The sequence below is a fragment of the Aquarana catesbeiana genome, linkage group LG01, assembly GCF_042186555.1.
Source record: "Aquarana catesbeiana isolate 2022-GZ linkage group LG01, ASM4218655v1, whole genome shotgun sequence".
NCBI lineage: Eukaryota > Metazoa > Chordata > Amphibia > Anura > Ranidae > Aquarana > Aquarana catesbeiana.
The window spans coordinates 884,262,216-884,287,348 of record NC_133324.1 but is presented as its reverse complement, the minus strand read 5'-3'; the positions used below and the strand labels follow the sequence as shown (position 1 = coordinate 884,287,348).

At 42.9% G+C, this 25,133-nt stretch overlaps 1 protein-coding gene across 1 annotated transcript in view; it reads right to left on the bottom strand.

The window, feature by feature from the left end:
• Positions 1–25,133, bottom strand: part of CPZ (carboxypeptidase Z) — a 170,873-nt gene that overhangs the window by 135,791 nt on the left and 9,949 nt on the right. The window contains exons 2-3 of the mRNA XM_073610824.1: positions 9,625–9,654; positions 6,053–6,427 (exon numbers count right to left, since the gene is read on the bottom strand). Coding sequence (XP_073466925.1) covers positions 6,053–6,427; positions 9,625–9,654 — 405 coding nt within the window. The remainder of the gene's footprint in view (positions 1–6,052; positions 6,428–9,624; positions 9,655–25,133) is intronic.

Here is a 25,133-nt window from a genome sequence, read left to right as displayed (position 1 = left end):
ATTTTGTCAAGTCCAAAGTCTGCGCAGCCCTCTACCAGGAAATTCTAGAGCACTTCATGCTTCCTCTGCTGACCAGCTTTATGGTGATGCTGATTTCATTTTCCAGCAGGATTTGGCACCTGCCCACACTGCCAAAAGTACCAATTCTAGGTTTAACCACTTCAATACAGGGCACTTCCCCCCTTCCTGCCCAGAACAATTTTCAACTTTCAGCACTGTCACACTTTGAATGACAATTGCACGGTCATGCAACACTGTACTCAACTAAATTTTAGCATTTTCTTCCCACAAATAGAGCTTTCTTTTGGTGGTATTTGATCACCTCTGGGATTGTTGCTAAACAAACTAAAAAAGACTGAAATTTTTGAAAAAAAAAAAGTTTTTCTTTGTTTCTGTTATAAAATGTTGTTTTCTCTTTCACTGATGGGAACTGATGAGGCGGCACTGATAAGGTGGCATTGATGGGCACTTGATGAGGAGACACTAGTATGTAGAATTGATGGGCACTGATAGGCGGCACTGATATGCAGCACTGATGGGCACCGATAGGCGGCACTGATATGCAGCACTGATAGGCGTCACTGATGGGCACTAATAGGCGTCACTGATGGGCACTAATAGATGGCACTGATGGGCAGCACTGATGATGAGGCACTGACAGTCATTACTGATGGGCACTGATTGGTATCCATGAAGGGCACTGACAGTCGTTACTGATGGGCTCTGATTGGCACGTTGATTGGCACTGACTGGCACTTTAGTGGGCACTGACTGGCATCTGATGGGCACTGACTGGCAGCTGTGGTGGGCACCTCTGATAGGGGCTGTGCTGATAATCAATGCGCTGATTATCAGCGCAGACCCCCCCCTCTGACAGGAGAGCCGCCGATCAGCTTTCCCCGTCAGTGCAAACCAAGGAAAGCCCTTTTAACGGCACTTACCTTTCACTGTACTCAGGACACACTGATCAGCTGCGACTGGTCACAGCTGATCACATGGTAAAGAGCCTACGTCATAGAATCTTTACCGCGATCGGAGATACGGTGTGTCAGTGACACACAGCACCACCGATCACCGCGGGCAGGCGATCGTGGCTTATCCTGCTAGACTTCATATGACGCCCAATCAGGATAACAGAGCCACATTACAGACATCAATCCGCAGTGGGGCGGGCGAGAAATGGTTAATGATCATGGTATCACTGTGCTTGATTGGCCAGCAAACTCACCTGACCTGACAGTTTTTGTGACAGATAGGTTTCCTTTGTACGTTTTAGAATCCTACATCATTGTGGGTCCATGCATAGGTTAGTTTTCCCATCTATGTCATATATATTATAATACTTTATTTGTCATTTTGTACATTCCTGAATTATGGTTTCATTCACACAATCGTGCTAGGTGCAATTTTTCTTGGGAGGTTGGCCGTCATTACCTTGGTGGGGCTGTGTCCTTCTGACAGTTTGGGAGCTTCGATGTGTACCTAGGGTCCGCCCCCTCCCTCCTCCGATTTTGGCCGAGGGCTCGGGCTGACACCCAGCTGTGCATCGGTGTCACGCACCAGGCACCTTACGCATGGCGTCCATGAGTTGGATGTCATGACGCAGGCACCTTGCGTACATCCATCTGCGGCTGTGTGAAGGAAGGTTTTTGGCACCAAGCGTTGGGTGCACCTTGCCCAGCTATTGGTGTCCTCTCCTCCCCTCCCACCAGCCCACGTGACGTTGGCAGCATACTATTGGCTGGAGTGGAGTATTAGACTCCTCATCATGGGAACAGAATTTGCTTTTGTTTGACATGGCCACATATGTATGTCAGTTTCTCACACATCCGGACCTCAGGTAACCTCCTTGGCAGGTGGCAATGCCTTTTGCCCCTTCCATTTTTTTCATTTTTTATTTTTTCCCTTACTCATCTCATCCTCCATTTTCTAGTCATTTTTTTTACATGTTTGGGACCATCTATCCCATATCACCCAATATCTTTTCTGCTCCCTGATGCCATGCCTCTATATGCCGCCTCAGCTCCCGTGCTATTTCTTTGACCCTGGCCCACCATTGCTGATCCTGCCACACCCGAGTCCCTTGGGTGGTTCTGTAAGTATGGGTGAATGTTTCACCACTTCTCCTAAACTTAACCCATGTGCTTATTTGTGCAATCAGTGTGACCCATTACTCATTATTTTTATAGACTTTGGCCACAATTGCTCCTGATGAGTGGTTATCAAGTACGAAACGCATCGAGCTACTGATGCTATACCCATGCATCTTTCATTCACAGCAACATCTAGATATGTGCAACATTGTGCCTATCTATGGCCAGACTAGATATTTTTTATCTTGTTATTATTTTTTTTTAGAAGTTACTTATATTGAACTATCATGTGTTATTGTGCCTTTGCATGTATGTGTGTGTACATAAATGTATTGATTCTATATGTATATATATGAAATGCATTATAAGACTAATAGTTCTGTGTGTCTTGTGTATATATTTTTTATATGGAATAAATTTGATACGTATAATAATTTATTTTATTGTACATGCTTCATTCAAAGTCCCAATCCTTTATTCAGTTTTTCAATAGAACCAGGGATGGAGATACCTTGACCCTTTGGTCATGGACCTCATTTAAAGTGCCACAGTCTCTCTTGTTTCATAAACTCACCTGACCTAAACCCCATAGAGAATCTGTGGGGTATTGTCAAAAGAAAGATTAGAGACAACAGACCGAACAATGCAAACGAGCTGAAGGCCGCTCTCATAACACCTCAGTAGTGCCACAGACTGATCGCCTCTAGATACTGAATTTTGGGTGTTTACTAGCTGTAAGCCATAGTTATCAATTTTTTTTTTAAATGTTTGAAATATATCACTCTGCGTGAAACGCATCTATAAAAAATATATGAGTTTCACTTTTTGAATTAACTTTCAAATAAACTTTGATGATTTAAAACATGTTTGAGATGCACCTGTACTTACTTTTCTGGTGTCTCGGGTCTTGAAACACAGCCATGTTACTGCTCCCCCTGGCTGGAGCTATTTGACGCTTATGGGTGTAATGACATACAAGCTGGCAAGAGGAAATATAGAGTGCAACACAGAAAAACAGATATTTACATGGCCAGAAATGTGCAATTTCTTTGGATCACTTCCTTTGTGCTCTCCTTGGTGTTCCTGCCAGTCCCTCTGCTTTCCTATTAAAAACGAATCACACGAGGAATCAGAGCACAGCACAGTCAGTTTTCTGGCTGTGCTGAGAACTCAGCCTGTTCACCTCTAATGATTAGACATGTCCTGACATGCACCTACCCACTGCACAGCCATTCACTGGGAAGACCAGTGTGCTGCTGTGTCTCCTCCCCCAGCTCTCTGAGCTCCTTATGCAGATGAGAACAGAGGACATGTGATCAATTAAAAAAAGGGGAATATGTATTTATAATGTTTTTTTATATATAAACACAAATGGTTTGCCTTTCATTTCTATTTTAAACTGACTGGGTTGCTTTGGTGAGGGTTTACATACTGTATATATGGTTTTTCAAAGTATTCAGTCCAGCAGCCTAATATTTGCTCCTCTTTCCCAATTAAGTTTTAGTTTTTATTTTTACACAACCTCCAAAAGAAAGGTGCATCGACCACATGCTTAATCAATGTGACAACTGGTTAGGTGTCGTCATCTTTATCCTTGGTCGCTTGAACAAGGCAACATTCTTGCAGTCATGCTCGTCTGTCTTCTCTTTGGAAGAATCTGAAGCAGATTGTTTGCCTGGGAAGGCTTGAGACTGCTCTGTAACTCTTTCACAGAGTGAGTGGAATCACTACTTTAGAGTGTATTGACCACAGGCTTAATGAATGTGACAACATCCTTATTCTTGGTTGCTTGAACAAAGCAGAATTATGCAGTCATGTCCATCCGGAAATTCAGAAAATGGGCTGTTTCACCTGGTATGGCTAGGCAGCTTCTCATTGCCAGAGCAGATAACCCTTTCAAAGGGTGAGCAGAAACCACTCCTTCAGAGTGTAATGACAATGTGTTTATTGAATGTGACATTCTATTAGGTGTTATCCTTATGCCTGGCTTCTTGAGCCAGTAGGATACATACTGTCATGTCCATCCATGTATTCCTCTTATAGAGTCTGAATAGGGATGATTTGCTTGGGAAGGCTGGGAGACTGCTCCTTGCCAGAGAATTCAACCCCTTCACAGGGTAAGTGGGAATAACTCCTATGAGTGTATTGGCCATTTGTTTAATAAATAAGACAACCTGCTAGGTATCATCATTCTCATCTCTGGTTGCTTAATTAAAGCAAGATTCACACAGTCATGTTCCTCCACATCTTCCCCTTTGGAGAGTCTGAAGAGGCTGATTTGCCTCTGTTCTGGTCATTGCCAGAACATATAACCATACAAAAGCAAGACTCATACAGCCATGTTCAACCACATCTTCTTTAGTGAAGAGCCGGAAGAGGGCTGTTTTGCTCTGAGACTGGTAATTACCAATAAATAACCTTTCCACAGGGTTTTGCCTGTCATTTAACAAACCAGCCCATAAAAATAATTAAATGCAGTAAAGTAGTTTGCTTAGTAAAAAGACCCTAAAGGGTTAACCACTGCTAGAGGGAGACTGAAGCCTCCATCCACAGCCCTGATTCACCAGGTGGTTAATGAGCTAAACCTTGCCCTACCAGGAATCAGGACATAATGAAAAAGTTTGTTCAGAACAGTAACAAAAATGTAGGGATTTTCAACAGAATTACAATAATATTCTGCAATGTATGCAAACAAAGGGAATTGTAGACATCATAAGCATGCTTCTCCCCCCTTTTTTTGGGTGAAAAACTGCAGAGCACATAGAAATATAAAAGGAAATCCCATATCTCAACAGGCCATAGCTGGCTCCAGTAGTCATTTACAGGTGAATCCTCTACCTTCTCTGGAAATGCTGGTCTTTTGAGGGGGTTGTGACAATGGCACAATAGTAAAGCAAACATCAGCAAGTTATTGCCATGTGTGAACAAAGTATTACTTTGTGTACCTATTATGCAGAGTACTCCCTGTGGAGGAGCTCAGGCTATGCATAGAGGCTGCAGGGAGCAAGGCACCATAATACCCACCAATGCAGCATTCATTTGGATACAAAGCATTTTTCAAATTTAGCTCACCCAACCCCTGTCATCCGACCATAAACACCAGCACAGCGCGGGTGCGCGTGCATAGGGGAGACTCTGTCAACAACCGCTGCCCACTTTACATGGACCCAGCGGACCCCAGACAAGGCTGTTAACCCCAGTCTAATCCACACATGGATGGACGGATGGACAGCCCTTTAGACCAGCCAGGTAGAGGAGCACACCTAGGTCCTGCGCATAGGAGGAAAAAAGAAGAACGCTGAGGCTGTAGGTGGGCTCAAATTTATATGAGTTAAGTCCTGGAGGCATGGGGGGGCGGAGCCCATTCCCAGCTGTGCTGACATGGAGCCATCAGGAAAGGACCTTCTTCAACACACCCACAAAATTAGGAGAAAAGAAGTAACCCGAATTTTTAATTGAACCCCAGAACCATAATCTGTTTCTAGATTTAAAGTGTAAGGCAAAACTTTTTTCTTTTGTTTTGAATACAGTGCAGAGGGATTAGAACTCGTCAGTTTTTATTGCTGTCTGTGCTTCCGTTAAGGAGATTTACTTTCACTGTTTGTCCTGTTTACCATTATCATTGAAGGTGAAAGTAAAATAAAATCCCAAATTTTGGGTTAACCCCCAAAAAGTAATAGAGGGGAAATCTCCCAATGAAGACACTAGTTCTGGTGACCTGGGGACCCCAAGGAATTCCCTTAATTTGCATTGATTTCCTCTCACTTCCTGTTTGCTTATGGGACAAGAAGTGAAGGGAAATCTACACAATAGTACACAGATGGCAAAACAAAAAAAACAAAAAAATCTTCCAGGGGTTGTACCCCTCCCTTATTCTATAAAAAAATAAAAAAGGTTTTGCCTATAGTTCTACTTTACGCAAATAGATAGATAGACAGACAGACAAGTAGATAGCTTACCTCTTAATTTTTCCAGTGGATCATGACATCCTTCCTCATCACTTGCAAAGAAGCGATCACAGTCCAGAAAGTAAGGCCATGCCATGTCAATAGCATCGAAGGCAGGAAGGCAATTCTTCTTTAGAGTCTCACAGATTTTCCTGCATGGTTTTACAATCTTATTCTTCTCACATCGTGGAGCCAGGACAGCACATCCCAGAAGCCTCAAGTCAGGATTGCATTCTCCTTTTAGCAAATTGTCAATGACACTCAGCAGGATGTACTCAGCACTGAATTCTGTATCCCCTCTTGATCGATGGTCTAATGAATTTGGGTACATGGTTTTGCTATAGGGCAAGTCATCACAATATCCCAGGACATTGTCGGTACATGTTCCTGGGAAAAATAAACAGGGATTAACTTTTGGCTCTACATAGATGAGGTTTCAAAATGCAAAACCAAGAAACAACAAATATTTAAAAGGGGATTTGAACTTTTCTAAAGAAAAAGCTGGCCATAGATAGACAGAATTTTGAATGCAAATTCTTAGTAAAAGTCTTAGGAAAATGTGTATGAAAATTCTCAGAACGCTCTTAGAACGTTCGTTTGTCGTTTAAAAGATTTAGTTGTAACATTTAATTTTGGAATAAATAGACTTTACTGAACAAAAACCCTAATAATATTTAGAAAAATAACAAAATTTCTTAGAACCTGTGCATGCTGGGTTAGTTGCTTAGAACTGGTGCATGCTGGGTCAGTGACCTATATAAGAACTGTCAAACGGCAAGCCAGTCATTCTGTGGTTTTTTTTCTTCCTTTTTCATGTCCGGCGGCGCCGCGGGCTTCATGATTGACGATGGATCTTCAGGGGCACTGTTTTTATTATTTTTAATAAAGGATTTGTCAAAAACCTGTGTACTGTTTTTATTTATTTTTGACACTTTTTTGGTGAACGGGTACTCATACTCATTCACATGGGGGGGGGGGGATCTGGGGGCTCCCTTGATAAAGGGTTCTTCCAGATTCCGATAAGACAGCTGCCCCAAGGCACCCACCCAATGTTGAGGGCATGTGGCCAGGTATGGTTCAGGAGGGGGGACTCTCACTTGTATCCCCCTTTCATGACCTGCTGGGCTGCATGCTCAGATAAGGGTCTGTGGCATGAGTTTTGGGGGCACCACATTTTTTTTTTAATTTAGCATAGGGTTCCTCTTAAAATCCATACCAGACCCCAAGGGCCTGGTATACATTGGGGGGGACCCCAAGCTGGTATTTTTCATCATTTTTAATTGCCGGCATGTTTTCTTTACAGTCAGCTGTCAGCGGGGAACCCGCTACACTGCTGGCTTCCGGGTCATATGCCGAGCATCTACTCTTCTACATTGTGAACACAGGAGGATGGCATGGGCATCATTCAGGTAACACTTTTAATTTTCTGAATGAATGCAAAGAAACTCTCTGACTGTACAAGGTGGGAAGCCGAGGCAGTGTCATCAAGATGAAGTGCAAAGTGTTCTCTGAATGTGCTGTCTATGGTTAGCTGTGAGATTATAGAGAATGCCCCTTCTCCTTATACGGCTGTCAGAAAATGCAGCTAGCAAGGAGGCAATTGCACTGACAAGCATTACTTCTCTTCATCTCCAAGCACTTGCCCGCTTGCCTGGAACATTTTAGCTTACAAGCTCCCCTTTACCTGTATTCCTTGTGAGATGCTTGTCTCAGGCAAGTGCTTGGGGATGAAGAAGCTGCATTGCTGGATGGCTGTTTATGGAGGATGGGCAATATTGAAGAAATGGATTCTGGACAGCCGCATTCCGATAAAAGCCTTCATTGTAATGAATAGTCCACGTGACAACAGAAGCAGGACAACCACTGATGCGTTTCACAACATCACAACATCATTGTTGCTTAGTCATAGCTTTGGAGGATGGGCGCCCTGTGCGACCTCACAGCCAGCCAAAGACAGCACAGATGGGACATGTACTTTGTCCCCTGGGGAACAGAACACATTAATAAAGATGGAAGTGAGACTTTCTTTAAAGTGACTTTTTTACTCACAAAATAGACAGGTTCTCTTGATAAGTCACTCTTTCATTGATACTTTTCCTGTGCTATCCAGCTGCCTATTGTAAGTTAAATACTGATCTGTGTCAGAGCTTACACAAAATTAATTACCTTTTTCCCTTCCCAAGGTGATAGTGTTTGGGCCTTGCTAATGGATGCTCAGGCCTGAACACCACATCCTGGGAGAAGGTCAAATGCCTCCACATGTTTCCAAGTATTCTGACAGAAGAAGAGTGCAGAAGGAAAATGTGGTGAGTGCAGTGAGTATTAGCAGGAGAGAAGAAAAGTTTTTATAAGAAAATATGTCACTTTGTCCTGAATGCCCAACTTAACTTACAACTAATGTTTTTTTTTTTTGTTTTTTACAGTGGGGAAGGTTCAGAATGTCTTTCAGATTACTGTTTGTGTTCCCATTTAGGAACAGTCATTAAACGCAAGTAAAGCACTAAAACGACTTAATGGTCATTATTTTGGGGAGTTAATTTGAGCGCTTTATTTGTGTTCAATGACTGTTGCTATCCCACTATAATGCCCCGTACACACGGTCGGATTTTCCGACGAAAAATTTGTGATAGGACCTTGTTGTCGGAAATTCCGACCGTGTGTAGGCTCCATCACACATTTTCCATCGGATTTTCCGACACACAAAGTTTGAGAGCAGGATATAAAATTTTCCGACAACAAAATCCGTTGTCGGAAATTCCGATCGTGTGTACACAAATCCGACGGACAAAGTGCCACGCATGCTCAGAATAAATAAAGAGATGAAAGCTATTGGCCACTGCCCCGTTTATAGTCCCGACGTACGTGTTTTACGTCACCGCGTTCAGAACGATCGGATTTTCCGACAACTTTGTGTGACCGTGTGTATGCAAGACAAGTTTGAGCCAACATCCGTCGGAAAAAATCCTAGGATTTTGTTGTCGGAATGTCCGAACAAAGTCCGACCGTGTGTACGGGGCATAACAGTGGTCACTTTTGAGCTGCCGAAGAACTACCCATGCAACTGTCACTGTACATAATCGTGATCCAATTGTTGCAATCTATCACCTGCCTTTTTTTTCATTTCCCAGTTAGGAGATTTCCTTTCAGTTCCTGTTCTCTCTGTCACCTATTAGGTAGAATATAATACAAAATTTCTAAAACTAAGGCATGGATGACAAAAAAAAAAGATGATGCAGGCTTAGACCCTTCACAAATGTATCCAAAATTATATAGCTTTTTGATTGGCATTACGCATTAATGAGATTGTGCTGCCTTCCAAATTTGTAGTAGCTAATATAGGCTCCTTCTAATAATATTCTCATGCAAGAGAAGCGCTTCCCCTCCTGTACAGGAAAATATAATTGCCATTTCAAAAAGGCCATGTTACCTTTTATAACAGGATGGCAAATCTAAAAGTAAAGGAAAACTGTTCAGTGAGCCTAGGTCAAGTGTCTGTGATAGGCTGCACCTCCATTGTCCACACTAGTTCAGCCACTATAATTATCTAAGTATTTAGTGCACACACTACTTCATGGATCACTTACCTTTCTCTGAAGCAGGATCCACGCATCGCCCTGCAAATATTAAAATGAGAAAAGGTTAAAAATTCAACTTATAAGGAATATCCATAGATTAGCATCACATGCATTGTTTGTGTTCCGACAATGTTGTGAGAACAGTTGGTGCTACCCACCAAAAAAAAAACCTGAAGTATGTTTGGCGTCCACGTTGAAGTTTAGGTATGACAATTTTTACATAGTTACATTGCTTCAGCTTGGACCAGTACAAGTATGTAAGTGCCATATCTGTGGCGCCATGCCAAGCATCTAGTCTTCTACATTGTAAACACAGGAGGATGGCATGGGCATCATTTAGGGAACACTTTTAATTTTCTAAATGAATGCAAAGAAATTCTCTGACTGTACAAGGTGGGAAGACGGGGAGGCATCATCAAGAGGAAATGAAGTGTTTTCTGAATGGCACCTGTGCCCTGCAAGAGGCCTCCTGTGTTCAGTAAGCAGCAAGGCAGATGCTCAGCACAGGACCCTGAAGTTAGTGATGATGAATGTAATAATGTTTCCTATTACAATGATTTCCAGCTTCCACAGGTTCCCACAGGCATAACATATAAATGCTTAAGCCCCATACACACTATCAGATTTTCTGCTGATTTTGTCCTTCAGAGTTACCAAAACCATATAATATGAGGTCAAACCTTAGGAGTTTCAATTTCTATGCAATCAGGCAGGCCCTTGCACTACATGGTTTTGGTAAATCTGAAGACAAAAATCAGCAGAGAATCTGATAGTGTGTATGGGGATTTAGATTGGTTCAAGCTAAAGCAATGTAACTATGTAAAAATGACCATACATAAAATTTCAATTCAAAGCGTATGCCCAAAACTTTTTTTATGTTTTCAATCAGAGGTGTGCAACCTGTGGCCCAGGGACCACATGAGGCACAAAACAGCTATGAATGAAGCTCATCACAAAATCGTAAACTTACTTAAAAATGTTGATTTTTGTTTTTTTTGTTTTTTTTAAATGCGTTTACACATGTGGCCAAATAAAAATTTGACAGTGTCTCTTTACTGGACTTTTATAAGTTTTATCTTCCCAAAGAAAAATCTCCCACTCTTCACAATCATGCCTTATTCATGTCATCAGTTTTTGGCAGCATCTTTATTTGTGAGCAACTATTTTCAAGGATGAAGCACACGAAGGGCAAAATTAGAACCAAAATATCTTATAAGCACCTTCAGAATTATTTTTTCTGCTCATCAGCTTTCCTTATTGTTAGTGAATTTCATGTGTGGCCCAAGACAATTCCTCTTCTTCCAATGCGGCCCAGGAAGGTCAAAAAGTCGGACACCCCTGTTTTAGATAAAGTAGGGAGCCATTACAACCCCTATCATTGTTTTTATTTTTTATTGTCTGTGCTCCACTTGAAAGATTTGCCATCACTTTCTTCCTGGCTCAACAGAAATCATGGAAAATCTCTACAAATTCTGTCTCAGCCCGGGTTCACACTATAACAGGCTGCGGATCGCACAGGAGGGCTGTGCGTCCCTGTTCCCTGTTTCAGGGATGAATCAGGGCCGATTCTATGCCTGAATTCGGCCCTGAAACGGAGCCAAAGACGCACAGCGTTTTTGTGCAGTGTGCTCCGCAGCCGCCCCGGAGATATGTGAACTGGCTCCTTCGGGAGCCGGTCACATTCTCCTACTATGCGAATTAGATGTGGGGAAACGCACATCTAATTCGCATAGGTGTGAACCCGGGGTCAGGCTCTATTCACACATGATCATGGATGGAATCTCCGCGATTGCAAATCGCTGCAAAACACAGGACACGTTTGCGATGCCATTACTTCTAATGGCACCCCAATCGTGCCAAAATTTTGCCATGATTGACGCATGGTAAATCGAGCTGCAATTGCGGCAAATCGTAACGCACGCCGCTGTGGCACAAAAGAAGCTCATGTTCCTTTTTGAGTGACAAGCATCGTTGCGATTTCCTCTTAGTTGTTAACAGAGAGCTTTTCTCCTGTGGATGATTTCCCCTTACCTCTTACTCTAGTAACAACTCTATACTTTTGGACATCACTCAATTTCTGTTACCAGCACAAATAGAAGGGCAAATCTATCCCAACAAAAATAGAGAAATGAAGGGGGGGGGGGTCTAACCAAAGAAATAAAAGGTAAGAATAAAGAAGCAAACCAAAACTTTAAGTAGAGGTCCACCCTAACACTAAAATCCCTGCATCTTCAGACATCCACGATCTAACACTAACCTAACTAGCCCTGTAAAGATGAATTCGCTATACATACCTTTTCTGAAGCCGATTCGATCCGATCCCATGCTGAGCCATCGGCTGCGGCTCTGCTGTGGAGACGGGAACAGAGGACACAGCTGACAACGGAAGCCCCATAGTAAGTCTATGGGTGACGTCACTCCCCGTTCATTTAACAGCCGTTGTTGGCTGTCTCCTCTATAGAGCTCCCACTGCTGGAGACTGGACCAGATCGGCTTCAAAAAAGGTATGTATACTGATTTCTTCTTTACAGGACTAGATAGGTTAGTGTTAGATCGTGGATGTCTGTAGATGCAGGGATTTTAGTGTTATGCCATGTACACACGATCGTATTTTCCAAAAGAAAATGCACGTTTTATTTCCGATGAATGTTGGCTCAAACTTGTCTTGCATACACACGGTCACACAAATGTTGCCGCAATTTACGAACGTCAAGAATGCGGTGACGTGCAACACGTACGAAGGCACTAGAAAAAGGAAGTTCAATCGCCAGTGTGCCACCCTTTGGGCTCCTTCTGCTAATCTCATGTTAGTAGAAGTTTGGTGAGAGATAATTTGCGCTTTTCAGCCTCGTGCTTTTCAGATCATTACTGCTCTTCAGTTTGTGCTTGTGGGTTCGTATCTGGTTTTCAGTGCTTGCCCCCCCAAAGCTCACGCGAGGTCCGTATAAAATATATGGAGTACTTTGCGGGTAGGGGGGCCATTGATATGCCAGAAAATGTTTAATAAACATTTTTAAAATCATTTTTTTTTAGTTAAACTGAAATAATATTTGCTTTGATTTACTGCTTGTGCTTCTTATAGCTATTTCCTAGGTTATCCAATGGGCTTTTTTTTTTGGCCATTTTCTTCAATAGTGCAAATGTAATTTATTTGATACATGAGGTGACAATCTCTTCCTGAGTGAACTATTATTATGTGGTGGGTCTGCCACACACACCTTGTTTTTGTTGTTAATGTATGTAATGCATTACTGATAAAAATATACATCATTTTCAGCACCATGGATGAATTTTGTTGAGTCACGAAAATGGCATGATTGTGGCAAATTATAAAGCACTGTGGGAGTTGTTTGCCCTCCAAGTGCACTGCAAAAGTGCACTTGAAACTGCACTGAAAGTGCACTTGTAGTGCAAAGTGGATTTACATTTAGTAAATAACCCCCATTTCAGTGTAAACACCAACTTAGTCCAAAAAATGATATTGAGCATTGAAAGAAGAAGCCACACATTGTTGAGTAGAAAACTTTTTACTCTGTGCACATTCACATGTGTGTTAGAAAAGGGTTTTTGAACAAACCAACATATTTTAGTAATAACATTTTAGTTTTCGACAGTACAAATTGCCTTTTTGTGTTAAAACAGGCATGTTTAAAACCATACAACAATACACAACTCAGGAACTTACAAAGTTCAACTTTGACAAAGTGAAAGCAATATCAGACATTAGTATTTCCAAACTGTGTTAATAGTACCTTCATCAGATGGGGTGATGTCACCCCTGTGAAAGCCAAATTTTGAACATGCACACAAATTGAGAGTCAAAATGGGGATTTCCCTCCTGATCCCATGCCTAATGTCAACATGTGCTAGCTCCCATCATGGGGGATCAATGGACGTGTTTCGGGGGTGCAACCCCTTCCTCTCATCCACTTTAGTTGCAATGAAGGGGTTGCACCCTCAAAACGCGTACCTTGATACCCATGATGGCAGATAGCACATGTTGACACACTCTGTGCATCTCCAAAATTTGGCTTTCATAAAAATATTTAAAATGTGTGTAAATAATAAAAATACAAACAGAATAGAAGAATTTGGGGTTTTTTAGATTCTGCCTAAAACATCAATGATGTTTTTGAGCCTTTTTTCCACATCATTGATGTCTTCCTTGATCTTCTGTACATCACAATTGCACACCATGATCTCCCCGATGAGGACGTGTGCACTTGCACTTGTGAAATGAGATTCTTCTTCCACAACATCCACATCACCTAAAATAAAAAAACTCACCATGTATTATAAATATGCAGGCATACATCTATTACCTGAAGCTGTGGTCTCAGACACTCACCTGTTGTGGTCACTATTTCGCCCACTTCATAAACCTCTCCTTCCCCCACATCTTATGGTTGTGGTGTGGGGGATTTCCTTTTCTTTAGGAGGTGGGGGGTCCCTGGTGTCCTCAGATGTCCTGAGTCTTTTCTCCCCTATGTGAATAAAAAAAAAAAGGTTTACTTAGCACACAGATATTTGAGGAGAGAAATAGTAATATGAAACATTGCTTGGAAGTGTCGTACAATTTTTGGCAGAGTTTCAAGCTATAGACATTATTTTTTTTCCCTTTATAAAGCTGCAATACTTACCTTTTTTGTCCAATTTTCACACATGGAGACACCCCTAGTATCCACTGGAGCACCTAAAAGGTGTTCTGGTGTCCCACACTAGTGCTCCTGCGTCCAGATGTGTAAACAGCTGCTGAGTGTCCTCTCCTTACACTGAATCAAGTTTGCATTTCATTCTAGTCACAGACCCATCTAGACAACAATGTACTAAACTTCTTTGAATACAAATGGGCATGACCAAATGTAGTTAACCTGCATCTGCCAAAAACATTGTATTAGTGGGCGAACGAACGATGTTTACTGCGAACGATTAATGTGCCCACGAACCTGAAAGTTGCCATTTTAAACTGTACAACATTAAAGAAAAGCACTTGGAGCAGCATGTAAGTAATAATAATAATAACACACGACAACTACTTACTTTTTTGAAGAACTCTCTTGATCGTGCTCCCTCAATTTCAGGTCTGACCAGCATTTCCTCAATTGATCCTTGGATCGTTGTACCCCAAAATTCCTGTGCAGACTTCTCAGAACCTTAGTCATGATCTTGGCCTTTCTCACATTTGGGTTTGGGTAAGGTCCATGCTTCCCATCATAGTCGGCCCTCTTCAAGATGTCCACCATCTCTATAAAAGGACATATTTGAGGCCTTAAATCTCCCCCGGGATCGGGACATTCGTGGCTCCGGCCTTTTGTCGTTGCTGCTACTGTCTGCATGCACTTGCTCTGTCTCCGCCATGTGCTCTCCCACTGCACCGAAAGACAAGGGGCAGGGAATAGACTAGAAAGAATGTCAGGGGCGTGCGGATTTTCACGCATGCGCAGTGTATATAAAGTGTAACACACGTGCGTCGTACGTACGATCTGTGAGCGGAGGAAGGAGTAGCAGAAGCGACGAACGTAATAAGGAAGGTACAATTTCAACTTGGTGCATCAGTGGCCTATACTGCTTATAGATTGAGGCCTATATTGTGACAAGATTAGAAGAGTTTAGCCTGACATTAGGGTTTGTCTTGTGTTGTGTCTTGCTGAGAAAATGGATCCATTCATTGATAGGGAATTTCTAGCAATATTCATTGACATGTTCAGGGAGCTGCCCTGTCTGTGGCAGGTGAACCACCCATTTTTTAATAAGCTAAGAAGAAGGAGGGCAGCGCTGGAGAAACTGCTTGAATTTGTGAAGCCGATGATCCCCATGGCAGGCATCACCTATTTGAAGGCCAAAATTGGTGGCATGAGGAGTACTTATCTTAGGGAGCGAAAAAAGGTCCAGAATTCCCAGAGATCAGGAGCAGCAGATGGCGTTTATGTACCCAGACTGTGGTACTATGACAGACTGCATTTTCTGTCAGACCAGAGTGAACCTCGGCCAGACACTCTCCACTCTTCATTCAAGGCTTCCTTCCACCTCAGCTGAAGCTTCCGATGTCCAACCTGGGCCTTCCACCCAGGAAGATGTGGAGGAGCCCAGCTTGAGTCAGGTAGAGCATTTTTCAAAATATTTCTTGTCATAAAATGAATGATGTTTACTAGATGTTATTATTGATCACTAATTGCTGATTTAACAAAGTGGTTTACATATCAATAGACAGTAGTGGCCAAAAAGGATTGGGACAAAAATGAAAAATGCTGGGCTCAGAATGATAGTCTTTGGTATTTGTTAACATTCAATTTGCAACAGTCATGAGCTCAAAATTGTGTGTGATTGATGAACTAAAAACTAAAACTATGTCCCTTTTTCAAACACAGTAAAGCCTCAGCCAGGAGGTGGCGGGGGTAAGTGGCAGCCAGGAGGTCGACCATCGTCCTCCTCCACCTCCTGCCACAACTCCAATACCAGAGCCACAGCCTGGAAGGAAGCGTCTAAGGAAGACAAGAGTGTGATAGTCTGGGTTCCACCTGGTCTTGGAAAAGATGCTGGCTGTTGTATGACCACAGCCTGGGGACATATATGTCATCTGCTGCTGTTCCTGATCTCTTGGACTCCTGGACCGGATTGTGCTCACTATTATATGGACTCCTCAGGCCACCAATTTTGCCTGTAAAATAGTTTTGATGTATGCCCTGGGGTACAAAAGGCTTTGCAAATTTCACCAGTTTATCCAGGGTTGCCTTCCTCTTTATTTTTTTATGACCCATAATAAATGGCTATTTATATTTTTTTAAATACTTGCCTATGAGTTTTAGTTCAAAAAGGACAGTTTGTTTGCGAGTAGGCAGGTACATTTCAAAAATACAATGTCAAATTAACAAGGGACACCAACCAACCTCCTTGAGGTTAAAAAATACAAGATAATAATGGTGTTGTGGTAACTTGACACACAAAACGAAAAAAAATATTATGGAGATCACTAGAAAAAAATAAATAAAACAGGAGATCTTGATAAAAAAAAAAATCACTATAAAAATACAAAACATTATTATGGAGATCTGACGAAAAAAATAACTAATATTATTCAGGAGATCTCGAGAAATAATAAAGAAATCATTTTTTCAGAACTCTGTGTGAATATCAGCAGCAAAACAACTTCATTATTCTAGCATTATAAAGAAGAAGAGAATGCGCTGCATTAAAAGTGTAAAAAATTTGCAGCGTGACGAATGTGCTATCTCCATTACAAACGCTAGTTTTACCAGACCGAGCGCTTCTGTCTCGTAATTGATTCAGAGCATGGGTGGAACTTGTGCGTCGGAATTGTGTACACACGATCGGAATTTACGAGAACGGATTTTGTGTTCGGAAAATTTGAGATCCAGATCTCAAATTTTATTTGTTGAAAATTCAGACGGAAAATGTCCGATGGAGCCTACACACGGTCGGAATTTTCAACAACAAGCTTCCATCGAACATTTGTTGTCGGAAAATCCGATCGTGCATACGCGGCATTAGGGTGGACTTCTACTTTAAAGTCTTTTTTTCCTTTATATACAGTATCTCACAAAAGTGAGTACACCCCTCATATTTTTGTTAATATTTTATTATATCTTTTCATGTGACAACACTGGAGAAATGACACTTTGCTACAATGTAAAGTGAAACAAAGGAGTGTACAGCTTGTATAACAGTGGTCTCACATTACAAAAATGTGAGGGGTGTACTCACTTTTGTGAGATACTGTAATGCCCTGTACACACGGCCAGACTTTCCAACAGAATATGTGCAATCGAAGCTTGTTGTTGGAAATTCCAACCGTGTGTGGACAATTCCGATGCACAAAGTGCCACGCATGCTCAGAATAAATTAAGAGACGAAAGCTATTGGCTACTGCCCCGTTTATAGTCCCGACGTGTTTTACGTCACCGCGTTCAAAACGATCGGATTTTCCGACAACTTTGTGCCACCGTGTGTATGCAAAGCAAGTTTGAGCCAACATCCGTCTGAAAAAATCCATGGATTTTGTTGTCGGAATGTCCGATCAATGTCCGATCGTGTGTACAGGGCATAATAGAAAAAAAGTGGTATTGAATACCAAGAAAAATAAAGCTCTATCTGTCTCAAAGATTATATAAAATGTGTTTGGGTGTTGCATGACCAAGTAGCTGTCAGTCAAACCATCACAGCACTGCGAACTAAACAATGGCCTAATAATGAAGGGGTATATACAGATTGGCACTTTAGTGGTTAAACTTTCCTGTATAAAAAAAAGGGGGGTTCTGTGGGTTTGTCCAGGAACATTTCAATTGTTTCTCTGAGTATAACATGCATGGGGGTGGTTATCTTTGTAAACAAGCTTACTCACCCTAGGGGACAGCAATTATGATTTTGCGTAATAGTCTGTTGAGCAATATTGCATAAAAAAAAAGAAAGAAATCAACAAAATAACTTGTCAGCTCAGTGTAATAAATGAGTTTTTATGGTCTTCATGCTGAGCTGTGTTGTAAGGGAGAAGAGGGCAAATTAGGCCAGACCATGGAGTGTATTTGTATCTGTTTTATCTAGAATTAGACAGAAATGTGTTTTGAATGGAAACGAGTATAGACTTGACCCTGTTTTATTCATCATTCGAATGCAAACACGACCTTAGACTAAAGATCCTGACACAAAGGCTTTGCTGGCTTATAATTACATCCTTCAGGCTGACATGGGCCTTCTAGACGACTGTGGCCCTGAAGTAGGAAAATTACCAGTTTTATATTTTAACTTCTGAGAACAGATATGACTGACAGGCAGCAAGACAAAAATGCCAATTCATACACAAGCTGCAGGCTAGGTCAGCGGCTCAGAAAATATCAGCACCAAAGACAGACAGGTAATCAGCAGTTTTTAAAAGGCAGGCATTGGCAAAGAGTGAAGATTTGCTTTGTTATAGGGAACATCAGGAAATTGTTAATTGTGCCTAAGCAGTATCCTGAAAGATTTTATTTTTTCCTCCTAAAAAAATATCAGTGCACTTTATGGAACATGAGGGTGTCTAGGCACTCCTGAACTCACAGTCTCATAGCTGTATATCTACGATATAGTGTGGGGTCATCTAAGGCAGGGGTGTTAAACTCAATTTCAGTGCAGGCCGCATCAGCAGTATAGTACAAAGGAAATGCCACTCTGTGAAGTCTCTGTGCTTTCATGAGTACTCCCGCCCTACTGCACAGTGCTGGGTGCTGGCTATGCTCAAGTCTGCGGAGATAGAAAAATTCTGGACTGCCGCACTCCATACAAAAACATCTTTATTGAAAAATGGGATTAAAATCCAAAATTGCAGACATGAAAAAAAGTGGACATAACGGGAATAAAATAGCTAACGCGTTTCACATTCAAAGATGCTAATCTGTGAATGTGAAATGCGTTAGCTATTTTATTCCCGCTGTGTCCACTTTTTGTCATATCTGCAATTTTGGATTTTAATCTCATTTTTCAATAAAGATGTTTTTGTATGGAGTGCGGCAGTCCAGGATTTTTCTATCTCCGCATCAGCATTATGGTTGCTCTCAAAGGGCCGTTGTATCTGTAAGACTATATATATTTATCTAGGGCTTTTTTTACTCAGAGCATAGGTGCAGGAATGCCAGACATACCAAGTACAGTTTCAGGGGTGTCCTATGCACAGGGTGCAGGGTTCAGGGATGCTCTAGATACCGAGTGCAGGGTTCAGGGGTGCCCTTTGTACAGAGTGCAGGGTTCAGGGGTGCCCTTTGTACAGAGTGCAGGGTTCAGGGGTGCCCTTTGTACAGAGTGCAGGGTTCAGGGGTGCCCTTTGTACAGAGTGCAGGGTTCAGGGGTGCCCTTTGTACAGAGTGCAGGGTTCAGGGGTGCCCTTTGTACAGAGTGCAGGGTTCAGGGGTGCCCTTTGTACAGAGTGCAGGGTTCAGGGGTGCCCTTTGTACAGAGTGCAGGGTTCAGGGGTGCCCTTTGTACAGAGTGCAGGGTTCAGGGGTGCCCTTTGTACAGAGTGCAGGGTTCAGGGGTGCCCTTTGTACAGAGTGCAGGGTTCAGGGGTGCCCTTTGTACAGAGTGCAGGGTTCAGGGGTGCCCTTTGTACAGAGTGCAGGGTTCAGGGGTGCCCTTTGTACAGAGTGCAGGGTTCAGGGGTGCCCTTTGTACAGAGTGCAGGGTTCAGGGGTGCCCTTTGTACAGAGTGCAGGGTTCAGGGGTGCCCTTTGTACAGAGTGCAGGGTTCAGGGGTGCCCTTTGTACAGAGTGCAGGGTTCAGGGGTGCCCTTTGTACAGAGTGCAGGGTTCAGGGGTGCCCTTTGTACAGAGTGCAGGGTTCAGGGGTGCCCTTTGTACAGAGTGCAGGGTTCAGGGGTGCCCTTTGTACAGAGTGCAGGGTTCAGGGGTGCCCTTTGTACAGGGTGCAGGGTTCAGGGGTGCCCTTTGTACAGAGTGCAGGGTTCAGGGGTGCCCTTTGTACAGAGTGCAGGGTTCAGGGGTGCCCTTTGTACAGAGTGCAGGGTTCAGGGGTGTATGTATAAAATTCCATTTTCTATAGTTTTTTTTACATGGTAAAATTGGTTAAACTGCTTGCAGATCCAGCTGCTTTACTTCAAAATAAAAAAAAAATATTCTTCATAGAGTATCAAGTTAAGTGTCAGTTTTTTGCCATTGACTGGACATTAAGATTCCATAACACAGCTTGAGAACAATCCACGCAGACAGTATGCTCTGTACCCTATGTACAGAGTGCAGGGTTCAGGGGTGCGCTAGATTCAAAGTGCAGGGTTCAGGGGTGCGCTAGATTCAAAGTGCAGGGTTCAGGGGTGCACTTTGTACAGAGTGCAGGGTTCAGGGGTGCACTTTGTACAGAGTGCAGGGTTCAGGGATAAGCTTTGTACAGAGTGCAGGGTTCAGGGATAAGCTTTGTACAGAGTGCAGGGTTCAGGGATAAGCTTTGTACAGAGTGCAGGGTTCAGGGATAAGCTTTGTACAGAGTGCAGGGTTCAGGGATAAGCTTTGTACAGAGTGCAGGGTTCAGGGATAAGCTTTGTACAGAGTGCAGGGTTCAGGGATAAGCTTTGTACAGAGTGCAGGGTTCAGGGATAAGCTTTGTACAGAGTGCAGGGTTCAGGGATAAGCTTTGTACAGAGTGCAGGGTTCAGGGATAAACTTTGTACAGAGTGCAGGGTTCAGGGGTGTGCTTTGTATAGAGTGCAGGGTTCAGGGATAAGCTTTGTCCAGAGTGCAGGGTTCAGGGATAAACTTTGTACAAAGTGCAGGGATAAGCTTTGTACAGAGTGCAGGGATAAGGGATAAGCTTTATACAGATTTCGAGGTTCAGGGGTATGCTTTGTATAGAGTGCAGGGTTCAGGGATAAGCTTTGTACAGAGTGCAGGGTTCAGGGATACGCTTTGTATGGCTTAGGGGTGTGCTATGTGCAGTGTGCAGGGTTAAGCATTCTTTTACAACTCTCTCCACATCTTGCTTTCACCCCTCCTCAGCACTGACCTCTGCACCACTCTCCCCCATCCCTCATCTCTGCACACATCTCCCTCAACAGCCCTCATTCTCTTCTCCCCAAAAAAGGTTTCCTCATATCTCACGCACCCAGGCCAGCTCTAGTACCTCCCGGCAGTGTAGGCGGCTCTGCCTTTCTCCCTTTCAGGGAGATCATTGGTTGGCATCTGTTCCCCTGGGCACAGATGGGAATCACAATGAAGCTTACCACATGGTGACCCATCCCACACTGCATCCGCACCTCCTTTGTCCCTGAGTGCAGAGCGGTCTTTGAGAGCTGTCAAGAAGAAAGCTGTCCTTATAAACACAGAAGGCTTCTGTGTTTTACAAGTGACAGTGGTGAGTGGGGAGCAGAGATAAGACGTTCCAACTGAAAAATAGCCCTGGGTGAGAGGACCACATGAAATGGCCTGGTGTGTTTGACACACATCAAAAAGGTATTGCTGCCTCTGACTGCTAGTGTCACAAGATTTAGTGCCTGTAATTGCACTTTCATAGGCAAATGCAGCACAATTTTGGCATTAGTTTGAGATGCTTCTGAGATCATTCAGAAATTACTGCAAGTGCAATTGACCAGCATTTGGCCAGGATCACCTTTGTTTGCATTCCCATAGATTTGGATAGGGAGAGAAGCTGTGCTGAAGTAAACAAAAGCTTGTCAATACACGTCATTAAAGTGAGATGTGATAATATCGATACTGTGCTGCTCATCGTTCTCTTTGCTGGAGGTTTTAGCAAAAAAAGAGAGCCCTGCCTCAACCAAGATGGCCTCCTCCACACAAACACACAGTGCAGAATAAGGCATGGTAAAACTGTAATCGAGAAAATCAGCTGCAAGGAGACCTCAGGCAATACTGTTGACTTGTTGACTAGGAGAGTAGAAAAGGAAGGGGGGGGTAAGGGGTGCAATCCTCCCACCTCAGAAGATTATCCATGGTGCGGAGCAGCAGCTAGGGCTGACAGCTACGCCAGGCACACAAAGCAGGAGCTGCTCTTCTCAGTTCAGTCACAGTCACTTCCCTTACTCTGAATTGCCTTGGTCTAGGTAGGGGTACTGGGGGGGGGGGGGGGGGGGCGACAGAATTGCATTAAGAGGAGTGACTGTACTGAGAGAAAACAAGAGCTATACTGAAAGGGGGCGTCCTGAGGGGGCACAGCTGTATTGGGGGGGGGGGGGGGGCAGTAGAGCTGTACTGAGTTGGGAAAGCTGTACTGAAGCAGGGAAGGGGCATGGATGAGGGAGGGGAGTCCACAGTGCACCACAGCACTGAGTATTGACTAGTACGCTGTACACCCAATGCAGTATTGAAAGTGGGGAGAGCTGTCCTAAGGAGGTAGAACTGTACTTGGGGCTGTACGGAGAGGGGGGTAGAACTGTACGGAGGGAGGGGGGAAAGCTGTACTGAGGAGGCACAGCTGTACTGGGGGGATAGAGGGATAGAGTTGTAACTAGGGGGAGAGCTGAACTAAGGGGGCACAGCTGTACTGGGGGATAGAGTTGTAATTAGGGGGAGAGCTGAACTAAGGGGGCACAGCTGTACTGGGGGATAGAGTTGTAACTAGGGGGAGAGCTGTAGTAAGGGGGCAAAGCTGTATTGGGGGTAGAGCTGTACCAAGAGGTCACAGCTGTACTGGGAGTAAAATTGTAATGAGGGGGAGAGCTGTACTTCGGGTAAAATTGTAATGAGGGGGGAGAGCTGTACAGAAGGGGCAAGGGCATAGATATGGGGGGGATGTGGAGTCCACCGTGCAGCACAGCAGCTAGTGCTGACAGCCACAACGAGCACTCAAAGCAAGAGCGGCTCCTGGAACCAGTCAGCTCAGAGCAAGCTTTTTACTTACCTTGATGAATAACGTTTTTGATGGACTTATCCAAACTTTGTGGCACCTTCTAACCTTCTACAGTGCTGATTAAGGGACATCATTGTGCATAATATCATATATTTGTGCTCTGCCTTGAAACAAATTGGGAAATTCTCTTTATACATCAGACATCTTGGACATAAATGTCCATGTAAGCGGTGGCATATGACGATCCATCTATATATAGTAACCCCCTACTAGTAATTTCATCTCCTTCTAAAACATAGCTTAGGGTAGAAAAACATTTGATGTTTACTCTGTGGCATACAAAGGCTTCTAAAACAATAACAAAAAAATGTGCTTGAAAAAATGTAAGGTTTGTGGTTTATTGGGAGAGGCAGACCCTCTGCATTCCACATAATGGGCAGTAAAGCAAGTCTCAACACTCCCTAGTTATCTGGACAAGGGGGGTAATTATCACAACCTAGCACCTTGGAGCATCTGATGCATTTTATGACCTGCCATCCTGTTCTATAAGCAGATGTTTTAACATTATCATTAAATCCATGTAAAAATGTCCTGACAAGAAAATATATTTGACAATGAAAGCATTTTTAAATTATTCTTCTACTTTGAATAAAACATAGAATCTCCAAAATAACTTCTCCAGTTCTTCAGCCTCCAATGTATTAAATGACAAGGCCATTAAATTGTGTTATACACAGGGGGCTGTGGTTAGGTTAATGAAATGAGCTCTGGGACAATTCATTATAAATACAGTAGAAAAGGAAATATGCATCTCTGGAGGCATTTTAAATTTGGGTCATACGGACACGTTTTGAGGACCTGAGCTTAGGAAGCGTTTCCAGTGCATCTGATGCAGCCAAAGCAATGCTTACTGCAGCCAGCTGACATATGTTTTAGAAGTGAATTGTAAATTAAGCATATTTGTAGCTAGTTTCAGATAGTAAAACAGAGCATGAGGGATTGTATATATGGGTGACAAAATTGGCTTTTCTAACTGCAGCTTTCTAAAACCAGACTTATTTTTGGTCCTTAGGAACAATTAAGGGTGTGTTTATAAACATTTTCACCTAAAATTCATATCACTTTCACCACGGATTCACACTTTTTTTCAAATGAAATCTAATTGAAAAATGTGTGAATCTTTGGTGACCATTTTGTGGCAGCACAATGGCTTAGTGATTAGTGGACTAGGGTCCCCAGTTCAAATCCCAACAAGGACAATACCTGCATGGAGTTTGCATGTTTTCCCTGTGCCATTGTGGGTTTCCTCCCACATTCCAAACACACACTGGTAAGTAAATTGGCTCCTGTCTAAATTGAGCCTATTATGTGTATGCATATATTCATGACTGTGAGATAGGGACCTTAGATTACAAGCTCCTTGAAGGCAAGGACTGATGTAAATGTACAATATGTAAAGAGCTGTGTAAATTGTAAGTGTTATAAAAAATACCTGAAACAAAAGTTTCTAGGGACCAAAAGAAAGCAATGAGCATGCTGTGAAGAGATCACTATGTAGCATGCTGTGCTTAAATGAGTGTGCCGACTCAGTGCTCTTCTTTCCTTTGAATACCTCTCTGACTGCATCTGACCAAAGCAATGAAAAGACATCACCTTACCACATAAACAGCACTGCTGACATGTATGTTGTTAAAGCAGAACTACAGCCACAACTACCATGATAAAAAAACAAATAGCCCATTCAACTTCAATCCAGAGATTTCCCGTGCAGTACTTTTGTATGCCACTAGATGTCCTTAGACAGTAAAGAAGAACCCACTTCTTCTGAGCCCAAGTCATCTTGGACCCACCCCTAGTCTGTGACCGGACAGTGAAAGCAGAGGTATCCCAGTGCTAATCACTCTGTTACTCTGTCTTCTCTTCCTATCAACATGCTTCCTGTAAGCACATGAACTGATTGGTTCCCTTGTCCTTTCACACTCCAACCCTGCTTTACAGGAGCTGCAAGGGGCTAATGCCAAGTCAAGGTCAAGTAATTACACTGCTTGCATTTAAAGAAGAAGTAGGGTCAAAAACTTTTTTATCCTACTTCTGCTGTGGGTCATAGGAGTGCAGTATGTTTTGTGCTCTTGTGACCCGTATTAAGCCAACAGTGGGCTAAAGCCCGTTGCTGGCTGATGTCAATCAGCTGGTCCAAACTCTAGAGGGAACCCGCTTT